Below are 21,999 nucleotides of genomic sequence, written 5' to 3'. Positions count from 1 at the left end.
AACAAAGTAGGCTGGAAGACCTTTCGCCCTGATCAGTGAGGTACAAAACTGTCTCAGAGAAATTCCTAGAAAGTCTCGAGGAGATCGAGGAGAAAGATTACTGGAAAAATGTAGTCCTTCCAGGAAGCCATGCTGTACTCCTGGCCTGAGGCAAAGCAGGATGGAAGTTACGGAATTATATCAACTCTGGCTATTTCCGAGTGAGAGAAAGACTGAGAAGGAAACAAGCTGTGCTACTGGAGGTCTCCTGAAAGCGATGGACACATGAACCACTTTTTGTTTGCTCAGTAGTCATTTCAATACAGACACCTCTGAGGATGTTCTAAAACACTTTCTAAATTGACTGGATACTTTGTGATGCCTTGTTCAGCCAGAACTCATGCAGCTTGCAAAGAATTTCTTGTAAAAAATAAACTCCACAGGTGTGACTTTTGTCTTCTGTTTGACTTGCCACATACATTTCAGAAAACAAACAGACACTAGGGTGTGTCAGAAGAGATACTGCCATTTCTTCACTGAATTCATTTTACAATGCATATGAGATGGCAATATCCACCATGATAAATGTATTGTCCTATTTTAATCATAAGATCTCAGTCATCTAGCATACAGGATTTTTACTTGCTATTTTTTGTTTCCATTAAATATACATTTAAGAGTTCATGTAAGCACACAACAAATGAGAAAAAAAAAACATAACAATCAAGTCCCACACAGGGAACAGGTTATATAATTTGGACACATGCTCCTTAGTACTAAAGGCATATCAGGGAAAAAGTCACACACAACTGTGATACATTGGGGGTGGGGAGGAAGAGGGTGAGGGAGAGTAGCTCCCTTTGATGGACACCCAGCCAGCCAGTTAGCTGTAAAACTATAAAACCCCTCTTGGTCTGTTCTCTTCTTGCTTTACCTATAAAGGGTTAACAAGCCCACAGGTAAAAGAAAAGGAGTGGGCACCTGACCAAAAGAGCCAGTGGGAAGGTAGAACTTTTTAAAATTAGGAAAGAAACTTTCCCTTTGTCTGTTGTTCTCTGGGCTGCAGGGATGGAGCAGCAATGCTGTATAAGGCTTGAACCACGTATGAAAATTCATCTTTTATACCTGGAAGAAATTATTTGGATAGGGAATGTTTAGACAGACAATTAGGTTTATTTTTTATTTTGGCTTGTAGATTGCCTCTGTGCTAACCCCAGATGCTTTTGTTTGCTTGTAACCTTTAAGATGAACCCCCAAGAAAGCTATTTTGGGTGCTTGGTTTTTGTAATTGCTCTTAAAATCTAACAAAAGCCTAAGTTCCAGATGTAATTTTTTCCTTTTTGTTTTTAATAAAATTTATCTTTAAGAACAGGATTGGATTTTTGGTATTCTAAGACGTTTGTGCATGTTGTTTGATTAGCTGGTAGCCACAGCTAATTTCCTTTGTTTTCTTTCTCAGCACTTTCGCGGGGGGGGGGGGGGGGGGGGTGAAAGGGCTTGAGGGTACTGCATGGGGAGGAATTCCCAAGTGCTCCTTCCTGGGTTCAAAAGGTGCTTTTTTTTTTTTTTTTTTTTTTTTTTGCATTTGAGTGGTGGCAGCGTTTACCAAGCCAAGGTCAGAGACATAGGCACCAACTTTCTCCTGCCCCTTTCCCTGCCCCTGGCCCCGCCCAGACTCCACCCTTTCCCCACCCAGCCCCGCCACCATTCCAACCCCATCCCCAAAGTCCCCACCCTAACTCCGTCCCCTCCCTACCCCTATTGGATCCCTTCCCCAAATCCCCGGCCCCATCTCTTCCCCCAGTGCGCCGCGTTCCCCCTCCCTCCCTACCCCGCGAATCAGCTGTTTCACAGCACAAGCGCTGGGAGGGAGGGGGGAGAAGCAGGACGCGGCACCGCACTCGCGGAGGAGGCGGAGGCAAGCTGGAGCGGGGGGGGGGCCAGGCAAGGAGCTGCTGATGGGTGCTGAGCACCCACCAATTTTTTTGGAGCACCCACGGAGGCGGCACCTATGGTCAGAGAGAAGTTGTAACCTTGGGAGTGTAATATCAGCCTGGAGTGGCAAGTATTAATTTTTAAAATCGTTTCAGGCCCCCACTTCTGCACTCTGAGTGACAGAGTGGGGATTCAGTCTTGACAACAACTAAATAAGACACTGTTTTACACTATTATATTTTGGACACACATCTAACCAGATACAGGTCTTCACACCCTCTAAAATAAGAACTTCCTTTGAAAGCAGAAAGGAACCAGTGTTCATCCAATACAACTTTAGGCAATTAAATCTTGAAAAGAACAGTTACCAAAATAATCTCTCCTAAATTTTCCTTGAATCAATGCCCTTGAACATTTAGGTCAATTTCTCTGCTGGAATAATTCCATCAATTTCCCCTGACTACATTTCTCATAGAAATGGATGTTTAAGAAAGGGAAAGTCAGGCATCATAAGGTAAAACTGCATCACTTAATTTAGATATACTTTTCTTTATAACATTTTCAGTCTTATGCCTCTTAGGAAGGTGTCCAAGACTTGTCTTTTATTTATTGCTTGTTGTTTCAGTATGACCTTCCAAGCATACCAAAAACAACCTTTTCTTAGGCCCCTCAAGTTATTGGCAGTAGCAGAAATGTGGGAGTGAGGAGGGGGAAGGGACAGACTTTAAAGGAAACATATCTGTAAGCCCTCCTTGGATATGGTTTGGAATAGAAGAGTACCCTACTCACTGGTGCCACAGCCTACCATGGAGGAGGTTGGTAAAGGGAGTAGAGGCAATCAGAGTACTGGGATTAGGAAGAAGGCAGTAGGGTGGAGTCAGGAGAAGGGGGAGGGAGAATGATGAACTAAAAAGGCGAGAGAGTGTGAGAGGGAGAGGAGGAGGAGGAGGGAAAGAAAAATAGAGATACAAAGAAGAATGGCAGCAGAGGAATAGGAGTGCAATCGGGTGAAACTGAAGATGCAGAGAGGTTGCAGAACCAGGAAAGAGAGAGTGCTTGCCTCACAGACCCATACTTCAGCCATGAATCCAAACTTTGTATTAGATTTCAAAGATACTCTCCCAGCTATCCATGAAGTGACAAGATGTGCATTATGAATGAATGAGACTTTTCCTATAAGAATGCCCACATTTCCCCAATATTTCCATTTGTTCCCAAACATACCCTGCTCCAGGCGTCTATGTACATTATTTTTAAAAAGGCAGAAAGCATGAACATCATTAGGGTTACTATTATAATGTAAGCTTACATTTCCATATGAAAACTGAATTAGAAAAAGCAAATTCTTCTAGTATCCAGAGTATTTAAATGGGACTTTTCAGTCACATTTTAAAAAATAGTTAGGCAGCTAGGTCCATATTTAAACACCAAAACAAATGTCCCGATTTTCAGTACAGGGCATCCAGAGCGGTCAGTGACTGACATGTCTTGGGGGGGAGGGAGGGGGAACCACACAGGCCCCTTATCTATATATAAATTTAATACCTTACTTTAAGCATTCCATGTGCCAAGGTTTATGGTATTTGTATCATTGAGTATAATTTCATATTTTATAATACAAATGTGTGTGGAGTAGTGTATTTTCCCTTTTTCAAGGGGCATCCTAGAAATCTACAAGAAAAAAGTGAATGTACAAGGCACATCACACAGTAACACAGCTATAGGCTGTCTCCAACCCACTCCAAATATGCCCAGGTCAGGTGTCAGGCTCCTGCAGTGTTTCTCCAGGAATTTAAAAGGCGGTATTGGCAAATATATTCCAGAATTTAGAAACCAAAATTGGAAGAAAATATTAAAGGGTTTCCAGGTGTACTGTGTGGTAGGTTAGCAGGCTAAACTCAAATATGAATACTTGAAGTGTAAGCCTTTGAGGTCTACAAATTTTCATTGGAAAAGATGTAGGACACCAGTGTAAGAGTCATTGTCCCTCTCTCTGCCCTACTCTCCTTTTTCTCTTTGTAGGTCTTCTCTTTCTGTATCGGTCTCCCCATTTGCTTCTTGTCTTCCTCCACCTCTTCTGTCTCCCTTCTATGCCACTTGCATTTCAGAATCAGGCCAGCAGCAGATGAAAAATAGGGCCATAATCCTAGTCAATTTTATGCCACAACTACTTTGTGAAAAGAGCCCGTTTGAGTAGGATCTTATTTTGTCTGCAGCTGGTGCCAAAGGTCTCATAGCAGTTCCTTGTCTAGTCAAGGTTCATAACGTGCATAGTACAAATCTAGTAGTATACTAATCAGGAAGCATGGTAGGGCTGTTACCCTATGACAGGAGACTGCATAGTAATTCTGCCATGCATAACTGATTTGAAGGAAATAATTCACCAGCAGCTCTTCAGTTGTGGGACAGGTTAATGTATTGCCACTGGATTGGCAAGTACTATACATAGACTATTCAATACTTTGAAAAGTCTTGTGGCTTTTGTTCTCTAAATAAGCAAAAGGCTACTTTAGTAATAAGGATCCACCCACACAATTCCATGTTGGACAACAAGCCTCTTGCAGTGCAAGGTGTCTGATTGCCTATTCTCACTAATTGAGGATTAGACCATTCTATGTACTGTGATTCCCTTTCAAAATAAAGGAAGTGAATTGGCATTCCCATCCCAGGACCCTATTCCTGTCCTGAGAGGGAGGGCACTGGGAGAGGTATTACCACTTCCACAAGAATACTGTCTGGGATATAGTTCAAGTTTTGTAGTATTCAAAGTATTTTACACTTGTTTTTACTGTCCTTTGATCCAAGCTGATTATACATGAAAATGAAAACTTTTACAAACATGTGCCACGCTCTTTTCTTTCTTGTTTAAGATGTGAGCTTGCTTGCGTTAACAGAACCATAACTCTACATTGTCCATTAATACTAAAGCTGATTGATCAGTACAGATAAACACTTCAAGTGTTAAGTTTAAAGCTAATAACATGAAATACTTAAAGTAGGCAAGTGTCATTCTATCCATTTTAGAGATGGGGAAAGACAGGCAGAGAACTTGTATATGCAAGAACATCTTATTGTGCTTGAATAGGACTGGGATCACTCAAGTTAGACAAAATACTGACTATAGTTTTCAGTTGGTGTAGCCCAGGATGAGATGCTCTGTCAGCTAGCTACGGTTAAACCCCCACATTTGTGAATTAAGCTAGTCTACACTGACTGCAAAGTCATGGTCATGACAGTGTCATTAACTCAAATGTTCCCAATCCTGTTCAAACACAGTAAGATTCTCTAATGTGAAGAAGCCCAGAGGTGAAGTGATTTACCCAAGGTCACACAGCAGGTCTGTGACCTAAGTAGGAGCGAACTCAGGTCTTCATATTCACACACAGGATCCAGATGATCGGAAGGTAACAGGAATAGATTTGAGACCAAGGGTGAAATCTTGCCCCCACTGAAATAGGAGTTTGCCATTGTTTTCAATGAAGCCAGGATTTTACCCTCAGTCAGCAAGGAGTTTGGGCGATGTAGGTTTGAAGAGGGGCGTGCAGGTGAGAGTATCACTGGAAGTGGGCAGGTGCCATGAACGGTGTAGAGGTGGGAGGGCGCAGCCAGTAGCCCCTGGGAGTAGCTAGGGCGTGCCCCGGGACCAGGCAGGGGGTGCAGAGGGCGGGGAAGAGGCTGGTACTCACTGTGCGGGTCGCTCTTCTCCCGGACTCCGTCCACTCGGCCGTCCGGGTTGATCCTCAGGAAGAAGCCCCCGTTTTTGCAGTACAGCCGCTTGGGGTCCTTGAAGTGCCCCGGGGGGAAGGTGCCGCTGCCCCCGTCGTCGGGCAGCGCGGGCAGGGTGGTGATGCTGCCCGCAGCCATCCGCCCCGCTGCGGGGCCCCGGGCTGGGGAGCCCCTCTGGTGCCCGGCCCCCCGGCCGCGGCCGCCCACCAGTCCCTGCCGGCTTCTCGCCCTGCCGCGGCCGCCCAGCCTCACCTCCTGCCGGCTTCGCCCTCTGCCGCGGCCGCCCAGCCTAGCCCCTGCCCGCTGGGGCCCGGCCCCTCCTCTACGACGGGGCAGCGCAGTGCCCGGCTCCCCGGCCCCTCGCCGCCTCCGCGCGGGAAGCGGGTGCCGGCTGCCAAGTTAGGCTGGTGGAGCTGCGCAACGCCCGGGCTCTGGGAGCCCGTCACTCTGCCCGGCCCCGAGCAGCCAGCGCACAGCGCAGCCTCCCAGCGATGCTGCTGGGAGCCAGCGCCGCCCCGCGCCCCCGGCCGCCTCTCGGACTCTGCCCGCTCCGGCGCGGAGGGGCGCAGGCAGGGGGAAGCGCAGCGCAGCTGGTAGCGACTTGTTTGTTCGCAGCGGCCTCCCGCTGCTGCTCCTCCTCCTGCCCTTAGCGGGTGCCTCTCTGTGCCGATCCCCTACGGGCCGGGGAGGCTGCTGCTGCTCCTGCTGGAGAAACTGGCCGAGCTGGAGAAGTGGTTCCCTCCCCATCCACCGTACCGTAACCCTGCCCGGCCCTGCCTCCCCTGGCCGCACAGCCAACCTCCTGTCCTCCACTCCACCCTGCTCCCTCCTAGCCCGCAAGGGAGTGCGCACGGAAAGTACCCTTCCCAAATCGCTCTGCAGGCTGGACATCAACAGCATCAGCGTGATCTCAAAAACACGTCGCTGGAAAGAGCAAGCCCGGGGGAGCAGGCGCTGCAGAAAGTGTGCGAGACCCAACTTGGTTTTCAAGGAATATTAGGCCAGGATAGAGATTTTTAGTTACGCCTTGAACTTTTTTTTAGTAACAATAGCAACCAACTATTATTTTGGCATTTTATCTTCTGAAGCGTGGTTTGTAGAACACAGGTTAAGAGAAGGGGTAGCACCATTATAGAGAGTAGTGGTATTTTGTTATTAGCATTGAAAACACAATATAAAAGATTAAGTACAAGCCTTACAAAAGCTAGAAGTCGACATATAGAACAAAAGAGAAAATACAAGCTAGTGCTACCCCTTGACTTATCTGATCAGATGTGAACAGAAACAACGAACCAAGAAGCCAGCATTTACTACCCCAATGCAAGTGGACTCTGATTACTGTACACAATGCAGTCCCTTAAAAACAGCGCAGACACAGTCTTGATAGGGATGGAGCTGTATTGTGGACAGAGTACATAAAGTTACTTTACACTTTAAACTGAATGTGTTTTTACAAACACTTGTGACGTGAGTAAACACAATTATACCCAATTAAAAGATGAAAAAGGTGAGGTAGAGAGAGATTAAATGATTTGCCCAAAATCACATTGCCACAGCTTTCCTAAGCCACTCATGATTTAGCCAGAAAAATATCCTTGGTTCCTATTGATTACAGAAGGTAATGTAGTACTTTTTATTGAACAGCAAGCATTTTAATATATTACAGAAAGCTTTGAGGCTCTGAATGAGTGAGAAGAATACACTCACTACTGCATAGCCCATTTTACCCTCGCTCCTAGGCTATGAAAAATATATAAATCAGACAAAAACCAAAAGCTTCTGAATGTTTAGTAACTGTCATACACATCATGGTGCTGAGAGGTATTAGTATGGAAGGCTATCCAAGAAGAGTTAGATCATGTTCAGTTAATTTGTATGAATTTTAAAAAATTAAATTGGAACATCATTCAATTGCACATAAGCTTGCACTGTAGATCATTTCAGTAAAAAAAACAACTCAGGAAAAAAAGTGTTACAATATGTAATTTAAGGGCTGTATCATTCCATCAGTTAAGCAGAACACCATCTTAAGAACTGATAGAATATAGGGACCATATTGTTCCAACAAATGTATTTCAGTAATAAAATTAAAAATTCATCATGTGTTAAATCTATTTTCATTTTTGTGTATTTATATATTTAATAGAATTGCTCTAAATTATTTCTACTCCTGCTCATCACTACAAAGCCAAACATTTTAAGGTTCTGTGATGGGGCAAAAGTTCAGTCTTGTGAACTTCAGAAGAGTACAGATACTTTGGTTCCAGTTTGAGGAAGTCTTGATAGGATGGTGAAGTTGGGGTGTTGTGTAGCACAGCAGTTCTCAAAAAACTTTTGCAACTCAAGGACCCCCATTTTGATTTAAAATTTTGCGCAGACCCCCAAAAGTCAGCTCAACCCCAGGCCCTGCCCAACTCTACCCCTGCCCCTCCTCTTCCCCACCTCTTTCCCTCCCTCCCCTGAGCACACTCTATCCCTGCTCCTACCCAACCCTCCCAGTGCCTCCTGCACACCGCTCAACAGCTATTCCGGGGCATGCAGGAGGCACTGGGAGAGAGGGGGAGGAGTTGATTAGCAGGGCTGGCAGCCCCAGATATGACTCATGGGCCCCCTAGAGCATCCTCATGGACCCCAGTTTGAGAAAACCATTGTAGCATCTGTGGTGATTCTTGGTGTTGTGTTTTTTTCCAGAAGTGTGCGGCAAAACCTGCAGACAGTTCCACTGTTTGATGATCAATACCCCACCCCACAACACACCTTCAAGATCCCTGGGTCCTACACATGCCTATCACAACATGTGGTGTACCTCAGCCAGTGCATCAGATGCCACAGAAACAACTATTTGGGTGAAGCCAGATAATTGCAACACTCAAATGAACTTGCAGAAAAATGATAGAAGACAAAAACACCACATCACTCCTGGGCAAACACTTCCCACAAAGCAATCATTCCGTATCGGACCTCAAGTCCTTGTCCTCAAAGGCAACCTTCACAACACCACCTCAAAAGACAAACTTGGGAACTTAAATTCCTAACTCTGCTAGACACTAAAAGCCATGGACTAAACAGAAACACTAGTTTGTGTTTCATTACAACTTTAACACAACCTACTGCCCGCTAACCCTTAATGGCCCACTTCATTTTAAATGGTCTACAAAATGCGAGAGACACCTTTATGCTTCATCTGTTCCAAGCTGTATTTAGTTCAGACACTCTGGTTACCTTCCCCAGACCTGAAGAGCTCTGTGAAGCTCGAAAGCTTGTCTCTTCCACCAACAGAAATGGTCCAGTAAGAGAGAGTGCTTCATCTACCTTGTCTCTTTCAAACATGGTAACATTCCATAATGAAGACAAGCACCAACATTTCCATCTTTTGGATATGAACTCCTGTTTAAGGAATTTTTTCTTGCCCTCAAACTCCCACATCCAGGTGTGTTTAAGAGTAATTTAAAAAAAAAAAAAAACCACCACACACAACACGCATTTCATTTTACCAAAGTTGTTTTAATCCAAATCACTAGTAACTTTTCCTGGTGATCTGTCTTCATTCGCACTGATGTATCTCTGCTAGTTTCAATATCCTTCCCTTTCTCATCCGACCGTAATGTTGACCACCCCACCTGTGTTTCCTGGTAGTTTCACGTTCTCTCTCCCATCCTCATCCAAGTTACTAATAGTTGTGTTGATAGTGTACAGTGAAAAGAGAAGGCTGTTGACTAGGTGCTTTCATTTGTTCCATAGCGCACAACTACCACCTCTATGCAGATTTCCTACAATTCTCTCCAGCTCTAATTTCTCATTCTCCATGCAGCCATGTCATTCTAATTTCTTCTTGGAGGGCTCTGTAGGGTTTTTTATTACCACACACCACCATGCTAACAAACCCAACCACAGAGCAACAGCAAAGTCCTCTGTGGTCTTCATGGAGCCTCCATGTCTCTTCCTTTTTTGGGGTTAAAATTCTAGTGCATTTTGTTGGTTAGTTTTTAAAAAAATTTGCAGAGAGTATTTGGGTAGGTGAGGGTTTAAAGGTTGCGAGTGTCATTCTTGTTATAACTCAAAGGCTTTTTCAAAAGATGAAAGTTTATAGCATTTCCTAAAGATAAGAAAGTAAATCCAGAATCTAATCACTGAAAGTTTGTTCCACTGCTCATCTCCTACACCAGGGGTCAGCAACCTTTCAGAAGTGGTGTGCCGAGTCTTCATTTATTCACTCTAATTTAAGGCTTCGGGTGCCAGTAATACATTAACGTTTTTAGAGGGTCTCTTTCTATTAGCCTATAATATATAACTAATCTATTGTTGTATGTAAAGTAAATAAGGTTTTTAAAATGTTTAAGGCTGGGCTTTGGAGCAGATCCTGGAGCTGGAGCGCAGAGCAGCTCCAGAGCAGTGGAGCTGCAGGTTTTTGCCTGGAGCTGGAGCGGAGCCAGAGCACAGCTCCAAAGCCCTGGTTTAAGCAGCTTTGTTTAAAATTAAATTAAAATGCAGAGAGCCCCAGACCAGTGGCCAGGACCCAGGCAGTGTGAGTTCCACTGAAAATCAGCTTGTGTGCCGCCTTTGGCACGTGTGCCATAGGTTGCCTACCCCTGTCCTACACCAAAAATGCTCAGTTCCCAGCTCTTACCCACTCATCCTGGGCTTTATGGCATGCAGTGTTTGGTGGTTCATAGATAATTTGGTCTCTAATGCAGCTGTCCCAATGCAAAATTAGGACTAAGGTTTTTTATGTTCAAAGCAGCCTGGACTAGTGGTTCTCAGCCAGGGGTGTGCATACATCAACTCATCTAGACATTTGCCTAATTTTACAACAGGTTACATAAAAAGCACTAGCGAAGTCAGTACAACCTAAAATTTCATACAGACAATGACGCGTTTATACTGCTGTATATACTACACACAAATGCGACTACAATATTTACATTCCAATTGATTTATTTTATAATTATATGGTGAAAAGGAGAAAGTAAGCAATTTTTCAGTAATAGTGTGCTGACACTTCTGTATTTTTAGGTCTGATTTTGTAAGCAAGTAGTTTAAGTGAGGTGAAACTTGGGGTATGCAAGACAAAATCAGACTCCTAAAAGGGGTACAGTAGTCTGGAAAGGTTGAGAGCCACTGGCCTAGATCATGGAGGAAGTGGGCAGCTGCATTCTGTACTAGCTGTTCCCTGTGGGACTCCACAGATTATCACCTTCAGAGAGGAGGAGCATTCACCTACCGCCACTCTAAGTTTGGCTGGAGAGGAACAACTGGAGTCACTGAAGTGCTGAGCCATCTACTTCTACTAGGTCATGTGGGCAGGTTGGCAGTACCTGTGGTCTACAGTGGGGGGGAGGAGGTAGAGGGGTCCCACAGCATGAGTGTGGAGACCATATCTTTGTCCATGGCAATATGGAAATGGTCAGTGTCACTAGGGCTATATGACTGTCTGTGCTGTCCTGATTGTGATACATCTAGGATATTGCCTGATGCCATGTCGTTGGGGCTTGGTGGTTATGTAACCATCTCAATTATTTTGCTCAGGAATATTGGAGAAATCAGTTGAGTGATGACTGAGCAATGGGCAGACTATTGCCTTGTTCAAGGAGTTTGGCAAGGGTGCTTCTCTGAAGAAGGCACTAAATCTCCATTAGTTGTAGGCACAGCATAGTTTTTATTCTTCACTGGCTGTCACTAGCCATCGAGCTATTTCAGAGGTTGTGGCTCTAATGTTTTTCAGGGCTTCTTGAGCCTAGACCAATATGATGGGGCCAAATTCAGTCAGTGGTGGCTGGGGGAATATGATCTGGTCAGGAAATAGACTTCTTTCCCAAGTAATTCCACATAACGCAACTTGCTGAGAATACAGGTCTTCATGACATTTTATGCTTGAGCTTGATTTCTGGGTTGTACAGACACAACTCAATGTCCTATGGCTAAAACTGAAGTGCTTACTTCATTAATCATCTGACTTCGCCCATTCTCTATTACTGCTAGATAATGCCACCATTTTTCCTTTTACTGAATTTCACAACATTGTATGTGAGGCAGGATAAGCTCAGACACTAAAAATCTGCCACTTCTTCCTTCACAACGTCCCTAAAGTTTCCTCCCCTTCTTGCCATTAACACTGCCAAGATACCTAATGACTTTGTTATCTCCTACATCAGCCACTGCAGCCTCCTCTCCATTTCAGTCCATCCCAAAATGCCAGTGCCAAAAATCTTTTGCTGCTCCGATCACATTGCTCCACTTCCTCAGCTCAGCTCTTGCATACACCCATTGCAGCGACATCCCCTCCACCCAAGAACCACTTCACTGCTTCCAGACGCCTTCATATCTTTGTGCCTAGAACAGAGGTCAGCAACCTTTCAGAAGTGGTGTGCCAAGTCTTCATTTATTCACTCTAATTTAAGATTTCACGTGCCAGTAATACATTTTAACGTTTTTAGAAGGTCTCTTTCTATAAGTCTGTAATAGAAAACTTAACTATGGTTGTATGTAAAGTAAATAAGGTTTTTAAAATGTTTAAGAAGCTTCATTTAAAATTAAATTAAAATGCAGAGCCCCCCGGACCGGTGGCCAGGACTCAGGCAGCGAGAGTGAGAGTGCCACTGAAAATTGGCAAGCATGCCATAGGTTGCCTAACCCTGGCCTAGAACATGCTCTGTGCCAGAGCACACAAAGCTCTTTCATTCCTACTTCAAAAATATATTTAAAAAAAAAAATCTACCGATTCTGTTACCTATTCCATTTATTATGACAACCTGCCACTTGGTTTGTATCCTATATTGTTTTGTAACCAGACAGGGCTTTTAGTTTACCCCTCAGAGAGAAGAACCTGTTCCTTTATGGCACAGCTCTCAAAATTGTAGGTCATGATATACAACAATAGCACTTTATATATACAGATAATACAATGTATCGTAGAGATCATGTGACTTAGGATTGTGAATAACTTGCTTTTTATGTCTAACTGAAGTAGATAGTCCCAAATTGTCACTGTTCAGTATATACCACTTTAATTTCTATGGAACTTCTCTATTATATCCAAAACATATTTGTATCATGAGGAAATAAAAGCCAATATTACTGTGGCTGTAGTCTTAAAAAAACCCAAAGGTTTTGTATAAAGTGATTTCTGAAATATATTTCACAAAGATTAACTAACAAATTTCATGAACAGTGTTCCTTCAATGTTTTGGACTTTATTTTGGACTGAGTTCTGGATTTTGACTAATTTCCCAGTCTTTTCAGTAGATAATGATTACAATCCTAACATTATAGGATTCTCCCCCCTAGCCCCCTTTCAGGGGAACTGATTTTAAGGGACTTAATACAAATATACTCTCATTCTCCAGATGTGTTAGTTCTTCCACTATCAAGAGTTTACTCATTTCTTCCCCCCCTTCCAATGTAATCCCTCAAGTACACAAGAGTTTAGCTACATGGTTCCTAGACTATATATAGTTAATGGAAATTTTCCAGCTAAATCCCTGTTTAATCCAGCACAATATAGCCAGAGCTTGCTGAGCCTCACAAGTCCCAGGAGGATGCAGATTTGCAGCATGCTAAGCTACTCAGGGGAAACCTTGGCCTACCACAAAGCTTTTTTTTTTTTTTTAAATATATAAAACCCCCTCAAAAGTAAGTTGCAGAGGTGCCTGAAGGGAAGTACACTTCATCCAAATAAGCACCTCAGCTTTTATGCTCTTGCTCCTAACTAGACCAGTGGGTAGTCCAGACTGTTAAACAGAAGAAGAAAAAAAAAATTCTTGGAAGTGTTAAGAGGAACTCTGCCCCCAAATCAGTCTATTGCAGGAGTCTTGCTTCACGGGGTTCTGTTTAGGAGGGTGTCATTTCTGGGTCTCACGACCTGTTTCCCAGATTCCTATCCAAAACAGAATTGTTAGCAAAAGAAAAAACTTTGCGCTGTGACTCCTTTGAAAGTCTGTCTTTGTTAACTCGTGTGCAGCCAGATGGGGGGGGAAAGCCCTCTGTCAATTTGCTTCAAGGACTCAAGTCTCCAACAGGATTCTCAAAAGCTTGTCTAAGGCCTGGTCCACACTAACCCCCCACTTCGAACTAAGATACGCAACTTCAGCTACATTAATAACGTAGCTGAAGTCGAAGTACCTTAGTTCGAACTTACCGGGGTCCAGACGCGGCAGGCAGGCTCCCCCATCGACTCCGCGTACTCCTCTCGCGGAGCAAGAGTACCGGCGTCGATGGCGAGCACTTCCGGGATCGATCCCAGAAGATCGATTGCTTACCTCCGGGTCCGAAGGTAAGTATAGACGTACCCATAGATGGCAATTGCTTTGGACAGAGACAGACTCTGGGCCAAATTTTCTGCTGATGTAATTTACTTCAGTGGAGTTATGGTAGTGGCCAATTTGGCCCTCTGCTTCTAGGAAGGGAGCAGCTGCCAAATATCTAATCACAGCCATCCGGAAGAGAATGTCTCCGTACCTAGGGAGGTGGTGGAATCTCCTTCCTTAGAGGTTTTTAAGGTCAGGCTTGACAAAGCCCTAGCTGGAATGATTTAGTTGGGAATTGGTCCTGCTTTGAGCAGGTGGTTGGACTAGACGACATCTTAAGGTCCCTTCCAACCCTGATATTCTATGATTCTTTGTAACAGAGGTTCAAGGAAACAGGAAAGGTATACAAAAAAAATATTATATATATACACACACACACACACATATCAAGAGTCCAGAAAAAGGTTCTGCACAACTTTGTTTTTTAAAAAGTTATTTTTTTGGAATTTCCTCATCTTTAAAAAACCCCTGCACTTAGTACCTCTCACAGAAGTATATATCACAAAATACACCAGAAAAGGGCTCCCTACAAAAATATATCCACCTTAACCCTCCCGTTCTCAACAGCCTTAAAGAAGAGAAAAAAGTATAATTGGGTAAAGTAACAATCCAAGATAGTGTTTGGACAGTTTGGGCAAAAGCCATTTTTCAGCACCATGATATGAACACATTTCATTAGCCATTTTAGAAAAGGGTTACACACTTTTCTAAGATTATATACAATTCTCTCAGACCAGGAGTATGGGTTTACAGAATTGGGTCTTAACAGAGAAACTTATCCTCCAGATCTGTTCTTCCACTATCAAGAGTTTACTTTTTTTTTTTTTTTTTTTTTTTTTGGAGGAGGGGGAGAGACAAAGAAATGAGTAATCTGTCAAGTACACAAGAGTTTAGCTACGTGGGTCTTATACTATATATTAGTTCATGAAAATTTTCCAACTAAATCCCTGTTTAATACGCTGAAGAGTTATGCTTAAAAAAACCACACCCTACCACAGTATTTAAGTGTGAATATTAGAAGGCGGATTTCAATTTTGGTGATTTATGCTCATGCAGATATTTTTCACAATAGATATTTACAATTTTCATTTTTTAAAACAATATTAACGAGTATTAAAATATTGGATTTGCTTCCACCCTGCATGATTAAAAAAAAAAAAAGTCTTTTTGAAAGTTTGCCTTTTCTGTTGATAGGTTTCTCTTTGTTATGATGCAATCAAAAGTAATGTTTATTCTATCACAGATCTGAAGTCTAACTATAAATCTGTATTTAAAGTTTCACTAATCAGAGGAAACACTAAATTTGTGTAGAATATTTGTGGAAAACATACTAGGTCTGCCCAGTGCAAAGTTTTCTGAATTCATTCATCATCCTAATGCGGCCACATGTTTTTGTTTGGTTTGTCTTCATGAATGGTTGATACTGGAGACATAACAGTCCACTGTGACTGAAAATGGAGAATTTACAACCTGATGAAGCCAAAGATAGAAAATTGTCAAGTTTGACTAAGAGGCTGAAGCTGGAAGAAAATGGCAAAACAGCAGAGAAGCAGTGCCAGTTGTTGTGGCTATGAGGATTAGCAGTGGGCTTGGCTTCTATGAGCTGGAAGTGTCCAAGGCAACAGGATGAAGTGGTCAAAGTGAGAGGCATGGCAAACTACTATATATATATATATATATATATATATATATATATCTCCAGATAAATCTGTGTTAAAGTGGAGTTACAGTTGAGTACTTATTAATAGTTCAGGGTAAAACATATTACAGGGATGTAGTAATTATTCCCAAACTCAGGGAATTCAGAGTTTAATATTAAACTTAAAGAAAGTCAAACAGTTCAGGTGCCCTAGTAACCCTAAATCTTCCCTGTAGCAAACATCAGGCAGTGACCATATGATAATTCAGGCATTTTAGCGTTTCTAGTTCCAGATTAAGTTAAACTAGATTTTACATGCAGTGTTGTTGCAGCTGTGTCATCCCATGATTAGCAAGCCAAGGTGGGGAGGTACTGTAATAATTTTGAGCTACACTGAGCTCTGTGTAGCTCAAAAGCTTCTCACCCCAACAGAAGTTGGTCCAATACAAGCTATTACTTCACCCTCCTTATCTCTCTAGATTTTTTATTTAGTCTCATGATATTTCTACTAGACAGAGTGACTGCTTCTACATAGCTGTGCTTGGGCTCATGGAAAAGAGTACAGGGAGCCTCTTCTCCAGCCCCCTCCCCAGGGGCGGCTCCAGGCACCAGCACAGCAAGCGCATGCCTGGGGCGACAAGCTGTGGGGGGTGGCCTGCCGGTTGCAGTTTCGGTGGCGGGGGGTACGCCGAAGCCACGGGACCGGCAGATCACCCACAGAAACGCCACCGAATCTGCGTGACCGTGGACTGCCCGCAGGCATGCCGCCGAAGGCCGCCTGACTGCCGTGCTTGGGGCGGCAAAAAAAACAGAGCCGCCCCTGCCCCTCCCCCGAGATCAAAGGGGATGCAATTGCTTGCTGGTTTTGAGACCATTTCTGGGAACTAGTACTTGTGAAGCAGGTGCATAATACATCTGAGATGCTTTTTGTGTTAAAAATGGTAAGACGCTAGGACAAGAGATGTATACAAGTAGAAGGTGGATCTGGTCTATTGACCGCTCAAAGGACTTTCACTATACTGTGCTCAGTAGAAAGTATCCTGAGAAATCCAGGTGTCAGAACATTAACCTACCTAGATAATAGTCAGAAAGCAATACAACTTGAGTTGGACTTTTCCCTCCCCTCTCAAATGTAGTTCTTATCTGCCTGTAAAGCCTGAGAGACACAGGACTCCATAAAGTCTAGTTCTGAAAGGTGCTCAAATATCTTCCCCCTCATTGGTGTATCCAAGAATAAAAAGGCCAAACATTTCTCTTTTTGGGAATCAAGAAAAAGCAAAATTTATACCAGATTCACAAGTAGCAGGAATATCTTCCCTGCCATGCAGCTTTCATCACACACACACACACACACACACACACACACACACACACACACGAGGAACAGACAGGTAAATCTTAGAGGTGATGCTCTGAATTAGTTATAAGACTCTTAGTGGATTAGTAGAAGTGAACTAACTTTACAATATTTGCTGAGTCAAAGTCTTGTCCTGCACTATTTCTGAAGAGCACAGCGGGCATTAGCCAGACTCACAATAAAAGCACTCCTCTTTGTAAGAGTCTGCACCAGTAGAAAATATTGCAGGAGGGTTCCACAAGTTGTTTCAGTGGATCCACAGTTCTGGGCCCCACTGAAGGCATCCTCATGCCACATGAGGAATATTGTGCTAAGATATTACAAACCAAGTGTCATACAGTGAGGTAAACAGAATTCTGATAGCATATATTCGTTAACTTTCCAGGGACATGAGAGCTAAGGGGCATCTGTTCTACCCCAACTCAACAAATAAGGCAGTCAGACAAATGTTGACTGCCTCCAACAAAATACTGTACTTCCTTTAAAAAAAAAATTTCTCCCACCCCAGCAATACCAAAGTACAAGTACCTCCATCACCACTGCACAATGCCAAACAATGCTTTTTGTTGGATAGTGTGTGTTAAATCTATTGCAAATATAGCTGACTGCCTCAAGACACTTGGGTAATTGCAATAAGAGGGAGGACAGCCAAATAACTTTGTTAAATGTGCACATAAAATCAGTGTCTTGTGTTGCATTAGTTTTTAATTTTAGAGTAGGACCACTCCAAACCATTTTGAGAGATCATCTAGGGTTGGTCGGGTATAATTCCCATTATGCCTCCACACCGGGTTTGTCTGTCCATGTGACAGTTAATACAGAAGAAATTACTTCTAGCTATAAAACAATTCCTATGTGCTTGTATTTTTAAGCATCATACACAGATACCACCTACAATACTCAAATTTATAAATACTGTAAATGCAATTGTTCAAGCCAGATGGCTATGGCCAAGTCTGGTTGGTTCCTTGGAGAGGAGCTTAGAATGTTTTTTCTATGAAGTTTATGGAACAGTCAACTTCTGTCCACAGGCCAAACAGAGTCTGTAGACAGCCAAAGTGTGATTTTCCCTAATACTGTCCAGTTAATGATCTCATACCTGACCTGAAATAGTCACCCTACTAGAGTGCAAGAAGTTTAATCTTCATGATTGCTTGGACCTGGTCCTTGTTCTCCTAAGTGGCGGTTATGTGCTATTATATGAGAACTACCATTAAGTTCAAGTTTTAAGATAAAATTAAAGAGTGAAGAATTAATTACTACAGCCGTCAAGACAGCTTGTGTAGGAAGAATTTCTGTCAAATGCTGCACTCTTAAACAGGTCCTGGATTAGCTATCTACTGAGAACATGACCTTTCATTAAAGGTCTCTGAAAAATTAAGGTAGCTAATCTGTACATTGTTATTTTCATGCCAATCCATTGCTATAGATAAAGATTTACTCATCTCCAAATGTATTTTGCAGCAGGGAACCTTGGCTTCTCTTTCTCATACCAATTTGGTAACCCTGTAAAAGTTCCCATCACTAAGAGCTATAACAGTAGACAGAGTCTAATTAGGGACGGAGAAACTGACCAAACGAGACCTTAGAACTCACATTTTCTTTCACTAGTGAATCTATAGTTAACTAAATAATCACCAACGATAAAAATAAAGTCAACACTGAGACCAATCTCAGCTACAGAGACCTGCATTGCCACTTTAGAAATTTATTATGCCATGTCTTTTGAAAGAGACACTGCACTAAATTTTGGGTCACTCCCCTGATCTACAATGCCCCCAGCAATATTGGTTATACACACACAAAAATGACATTAAGAGCACATTAAGGCCACAAAATCGGGCATTCAAAAGTTAGAAAGTGCCAGTATTACTGTTGCCTGGATTTAAGCTTAATTTGGCCCCCTTGTGCATATGCATTATGATCAGTCTAATTACATGATCATACTATTTTTCCCCATAGGACCCCTGTCTCATTGTGTGCACAGGATGGATGGTGCTTATTTAAAGGGTAGCTATTCAATATTTTGTTTTCTCCTCACTGTTCAGTATAGGGTTCCCTGCCTTATTTACTGCACACTATTCAAACCCTGCTCTAAGGACAGAATTTTAGTTTCCACACAGGCTTTACTATGGTGCTCATCACTGTAGTATCAGAATGCTTCACCAATAGTAATGATTTTTCACAACTCCCCTGCAAAATGAAGGGGTATTATCTCCATTTTACAGATGGGGAACTGAGGCACAGAAAAATTAAGGTCAAAAGTATGCACTAATTTTGGATGCCCAATTTGGAACACCTAGTACCTGATTTTCAGAGTACATAATATTATGTAGTACCTTATATGCTCAAAGCACAGCCTCTATTGACTTCAGCACAGAAGTGCTGAGCACTCATGGCTGCAAGTCAGACTGTAGGGTCTCAAGTTAGGAAAACACAATTAAATAAAAACTTCTCGTAAGTGGTTGCTAAGTGACTTGCCCACCATCACATAGGAACTCTACGGCAGAGGCAGAGCTAGGATCCCTTTCTTCAAGGCAGCATTCAACTGCTTTAAGCATCAGACCATCCTTCTCTTCCTGCAATCCCCTGCGTCATTCACTATACACCTTTCAACTTCTGTGAAGCAAAGGTCCTACAGATAGTGTCCTTTATTATTCTTCAGTGCTGGTCCATTCTGTGCACTGACTGAAAACTGGGTGGAAGGAGGGGGAGGGGGGGAGAGAAGAGAAGAGAATCAATGTATATGCACAAAAGGAGGCCAAATTAAGGTGGCACAGGAAACATTCATTCTGGCTTTTCCTAGTTTTTGAGTGTTTCCCTTCATAACTGTATTGCTCTTAACCTAATTTTTGTATGTAATGTCTTTGGTTTTAATAAAAGCAAACTGAAGAAGCCAGAAATTCCATCATGTCATACTTCAGAGTAGCAGCCGTGTTAGTCTGTATCCGCAAAAAGAACAGGAGTACTTGTGGCACCTTAGAGACTAACAAATTTATTAGAGCATAAGCTTTCGTGGGCTACAACCCACTTCATACTGACACTCACATAGGTCATTTGCAGGGGTGGATCTTTTAGATCCACTGCATAGACTTCTGCCATGTGAGCCAATGAAGTAAATGATACCAGGTTGTTATCGTCTGTGCGCTCTTGCACGACAGGGAGAGGAGACATTTGCCCATGGGTTTCACAGCTATTTCCTGACAGCAAAGGAATGGTGAGACTCAGATCTTGGAAATTCCAGGCTCTGGAGTGGAACATGCTCTAGTGGATAGAGTTCTCTGCCTGATTTCTACTTCCCACCAACCTTGACCCTGTATGTCTCATCCCTTCTAACTCGATCCCCACTCTCCTTGCCCAGCCATTCACAGTCTCTTCCTCCTCTCCCTTCCCCCCACAAGCTCCTTGCACCCAGTGGCCTTGCCCAGTCTGTTCCCTCTCTCCTCTTGTTCCTTGTACAATCTGTCTCTCCTCCCTGCGTCGCACTTCCAGGTTCCTACTCAGCCAGACCCAGTTATGATCCCCTGCCCCCATACCATAGCTCCTTATATCTGTCTCCACTTCCACCCTCACACCTCACTGGTTCCCAGTCTCCTTGGCCAGCAAGTCCCAGTTTCTCCTACTGCGTCATCTGATTTCAATCCACTGTCCTCCTCCCCACAAAACCTACTGACTCCCAGTCTCCTTCCCCTACCCCACCATCTTCATTTCCTTCCCTAATGCCCAGCCCAGTCCCTACTTTCCGTGCTCAGCCAATCCATCTCCCTCTTCTCCCACTCCAGTGTGGGCTCCCAATCTTATTCCTCTCCCCTTCCCAGCTCCTTGTTGCCATCTACTCTCACCCCACTCCTTCCAGTTTTTATTCTCTTTGCATTCTCATCAGGCAGCCACTTCTAGGCTTCTTGGGCTCCAGCAAGGGATCATACAGAGTGCAGGCTCCCTGCTCAGTTCCAGTGCCCAGCCCAGGCTGCAGCAGCTCAGAGCTTGAATTGCAAGTAAGTCCTGCTCAACCCCGAATCGGAGCATACCCAATGCAGACAAGATTTAAACTTTAGCTTCAGAGTGCTAACTACTCTTTACTGAAGATGTGTGAACTGCAGCTTTTCAAAGGCTCATAATTTAACAAAATTTGGGTGGATTTTTATTTGGGTGACCAGATGTCCCGATTTTATAGGGACAGTCCCGATTTTTGGGTCTTTTTCTTATATAGGCTCCTATTACCCCCCACCCCCTGTCCCGATTTTTCACATTTGCTGTCTGGTCACCCTAATTTTTACAGAAACAGAAGCCCATCCCTGACACAAGAGGCTAGGTGGACAGCTAGGGCTCCTCCCTGCCCAGCATGCTCCTGCCTCCAAGCCAGCAGAAGAGGGAGTTGGACTCACTGCAGACATGAGCCTCACTGCTGCTTTTTATTCTGTCTGCCAACAGGGGGGAGAAGCACATTTCTGGCAAGAGACGACAACTGAGATCCTTGTTCCCGAACTCAGCTGTTCAACAGCAATTCTGTCAGGAGCTGAGTGAGGAGAGATTGCCAAGTGCAGCAGGCACTGCATAAAAGCAGCACATGATTGGACCCTGCCCCCTCCAATCCTTCCCCACCTTTGCAGAGCAATGTTGTCCTTTAAAGTTTTGGGGGGGAATGACACGATGAATTTTAGGCCACTTGTGACATCTCCTGATCACTCTTCAAGCCCCCTGAAAGCTCCAACCCTCAGTTATAGAAACTGAGCTATGCAGCAATTGCTTTGCAGCTTTGATCTTTATAGTTCTAGAAAGAACACACATTTTATAGGAAGTGTTATCACTCAGTTGCTTCAGAGGAGTGTTCCAAACTTGATTTTTTTCTGAAGACAAAGTAGAAATATAGGAACACATCTTTTGAATAAAACAAGTCTTAATTACAAACCACTCCATCCCATTGTACCAAGAAACTCAGGACACCACATAGGTAAAAATATAACAGCAGCAACTAAAGCACATAAAAAAGCCACAAGTAAAATACTAAAAAAGTCCCCAAAAGGTATAATTTTTTAAAGGGTGGTGTTTAGTCAGTTTTT

The 21,999-nt window shown here is 43.3% G+C and overlaps 1 protein-coding gene across 1 annotated transcript in view; it reads right to left on the bottom strand.

The window, feature by feature from the left end:
- The window catches only part of FGF2 (fibroblast growth factor 2), an 83,388-nt gene extending 63,275 nt beyond the window's left edge, over window positions 1-20,113 (bottom strand). Inside the window, exons 1-2 of the mRNA XM_029910607.1 lie at window positions 19,971-20,113; window positions 5,601-6,031 (exon numbers count right to left, since the gene is read on the bottom strand). Of these exons, the coding sequence (XP_029766467.1) occupies window positions 5,601-6,031; window positions 19,971-20,113 (574 nt within the window). The remainder of the gene's footprint in view (window positions 1-5,600; window positions 6,032-19,970) is intronic.
- Window positions 20,114-21,999: the final 1,886 nt, after the last annotated feature.

The sequence above is a fragment of the Terrapene carolina genome, unplaced genomic scaffold (assembly GCF_002925995.2).
Source record: "Terrapene carolina triunguis isolate 2854851 unplaced genomic scaffold, T_m_triunguis-2.0 Scaffold66, whole genome shotgun sequence".
NCBI classification, from domain to species: Eukaryota; Metazoa; Chordata; order Testudines; family Emydidae; genus Terrapene; species Terrapene triunguis.
Note: the sequence above shows the minus strand (reverse complement) of the source record. Positions and strands in the feature narration are given on the sequence as shown.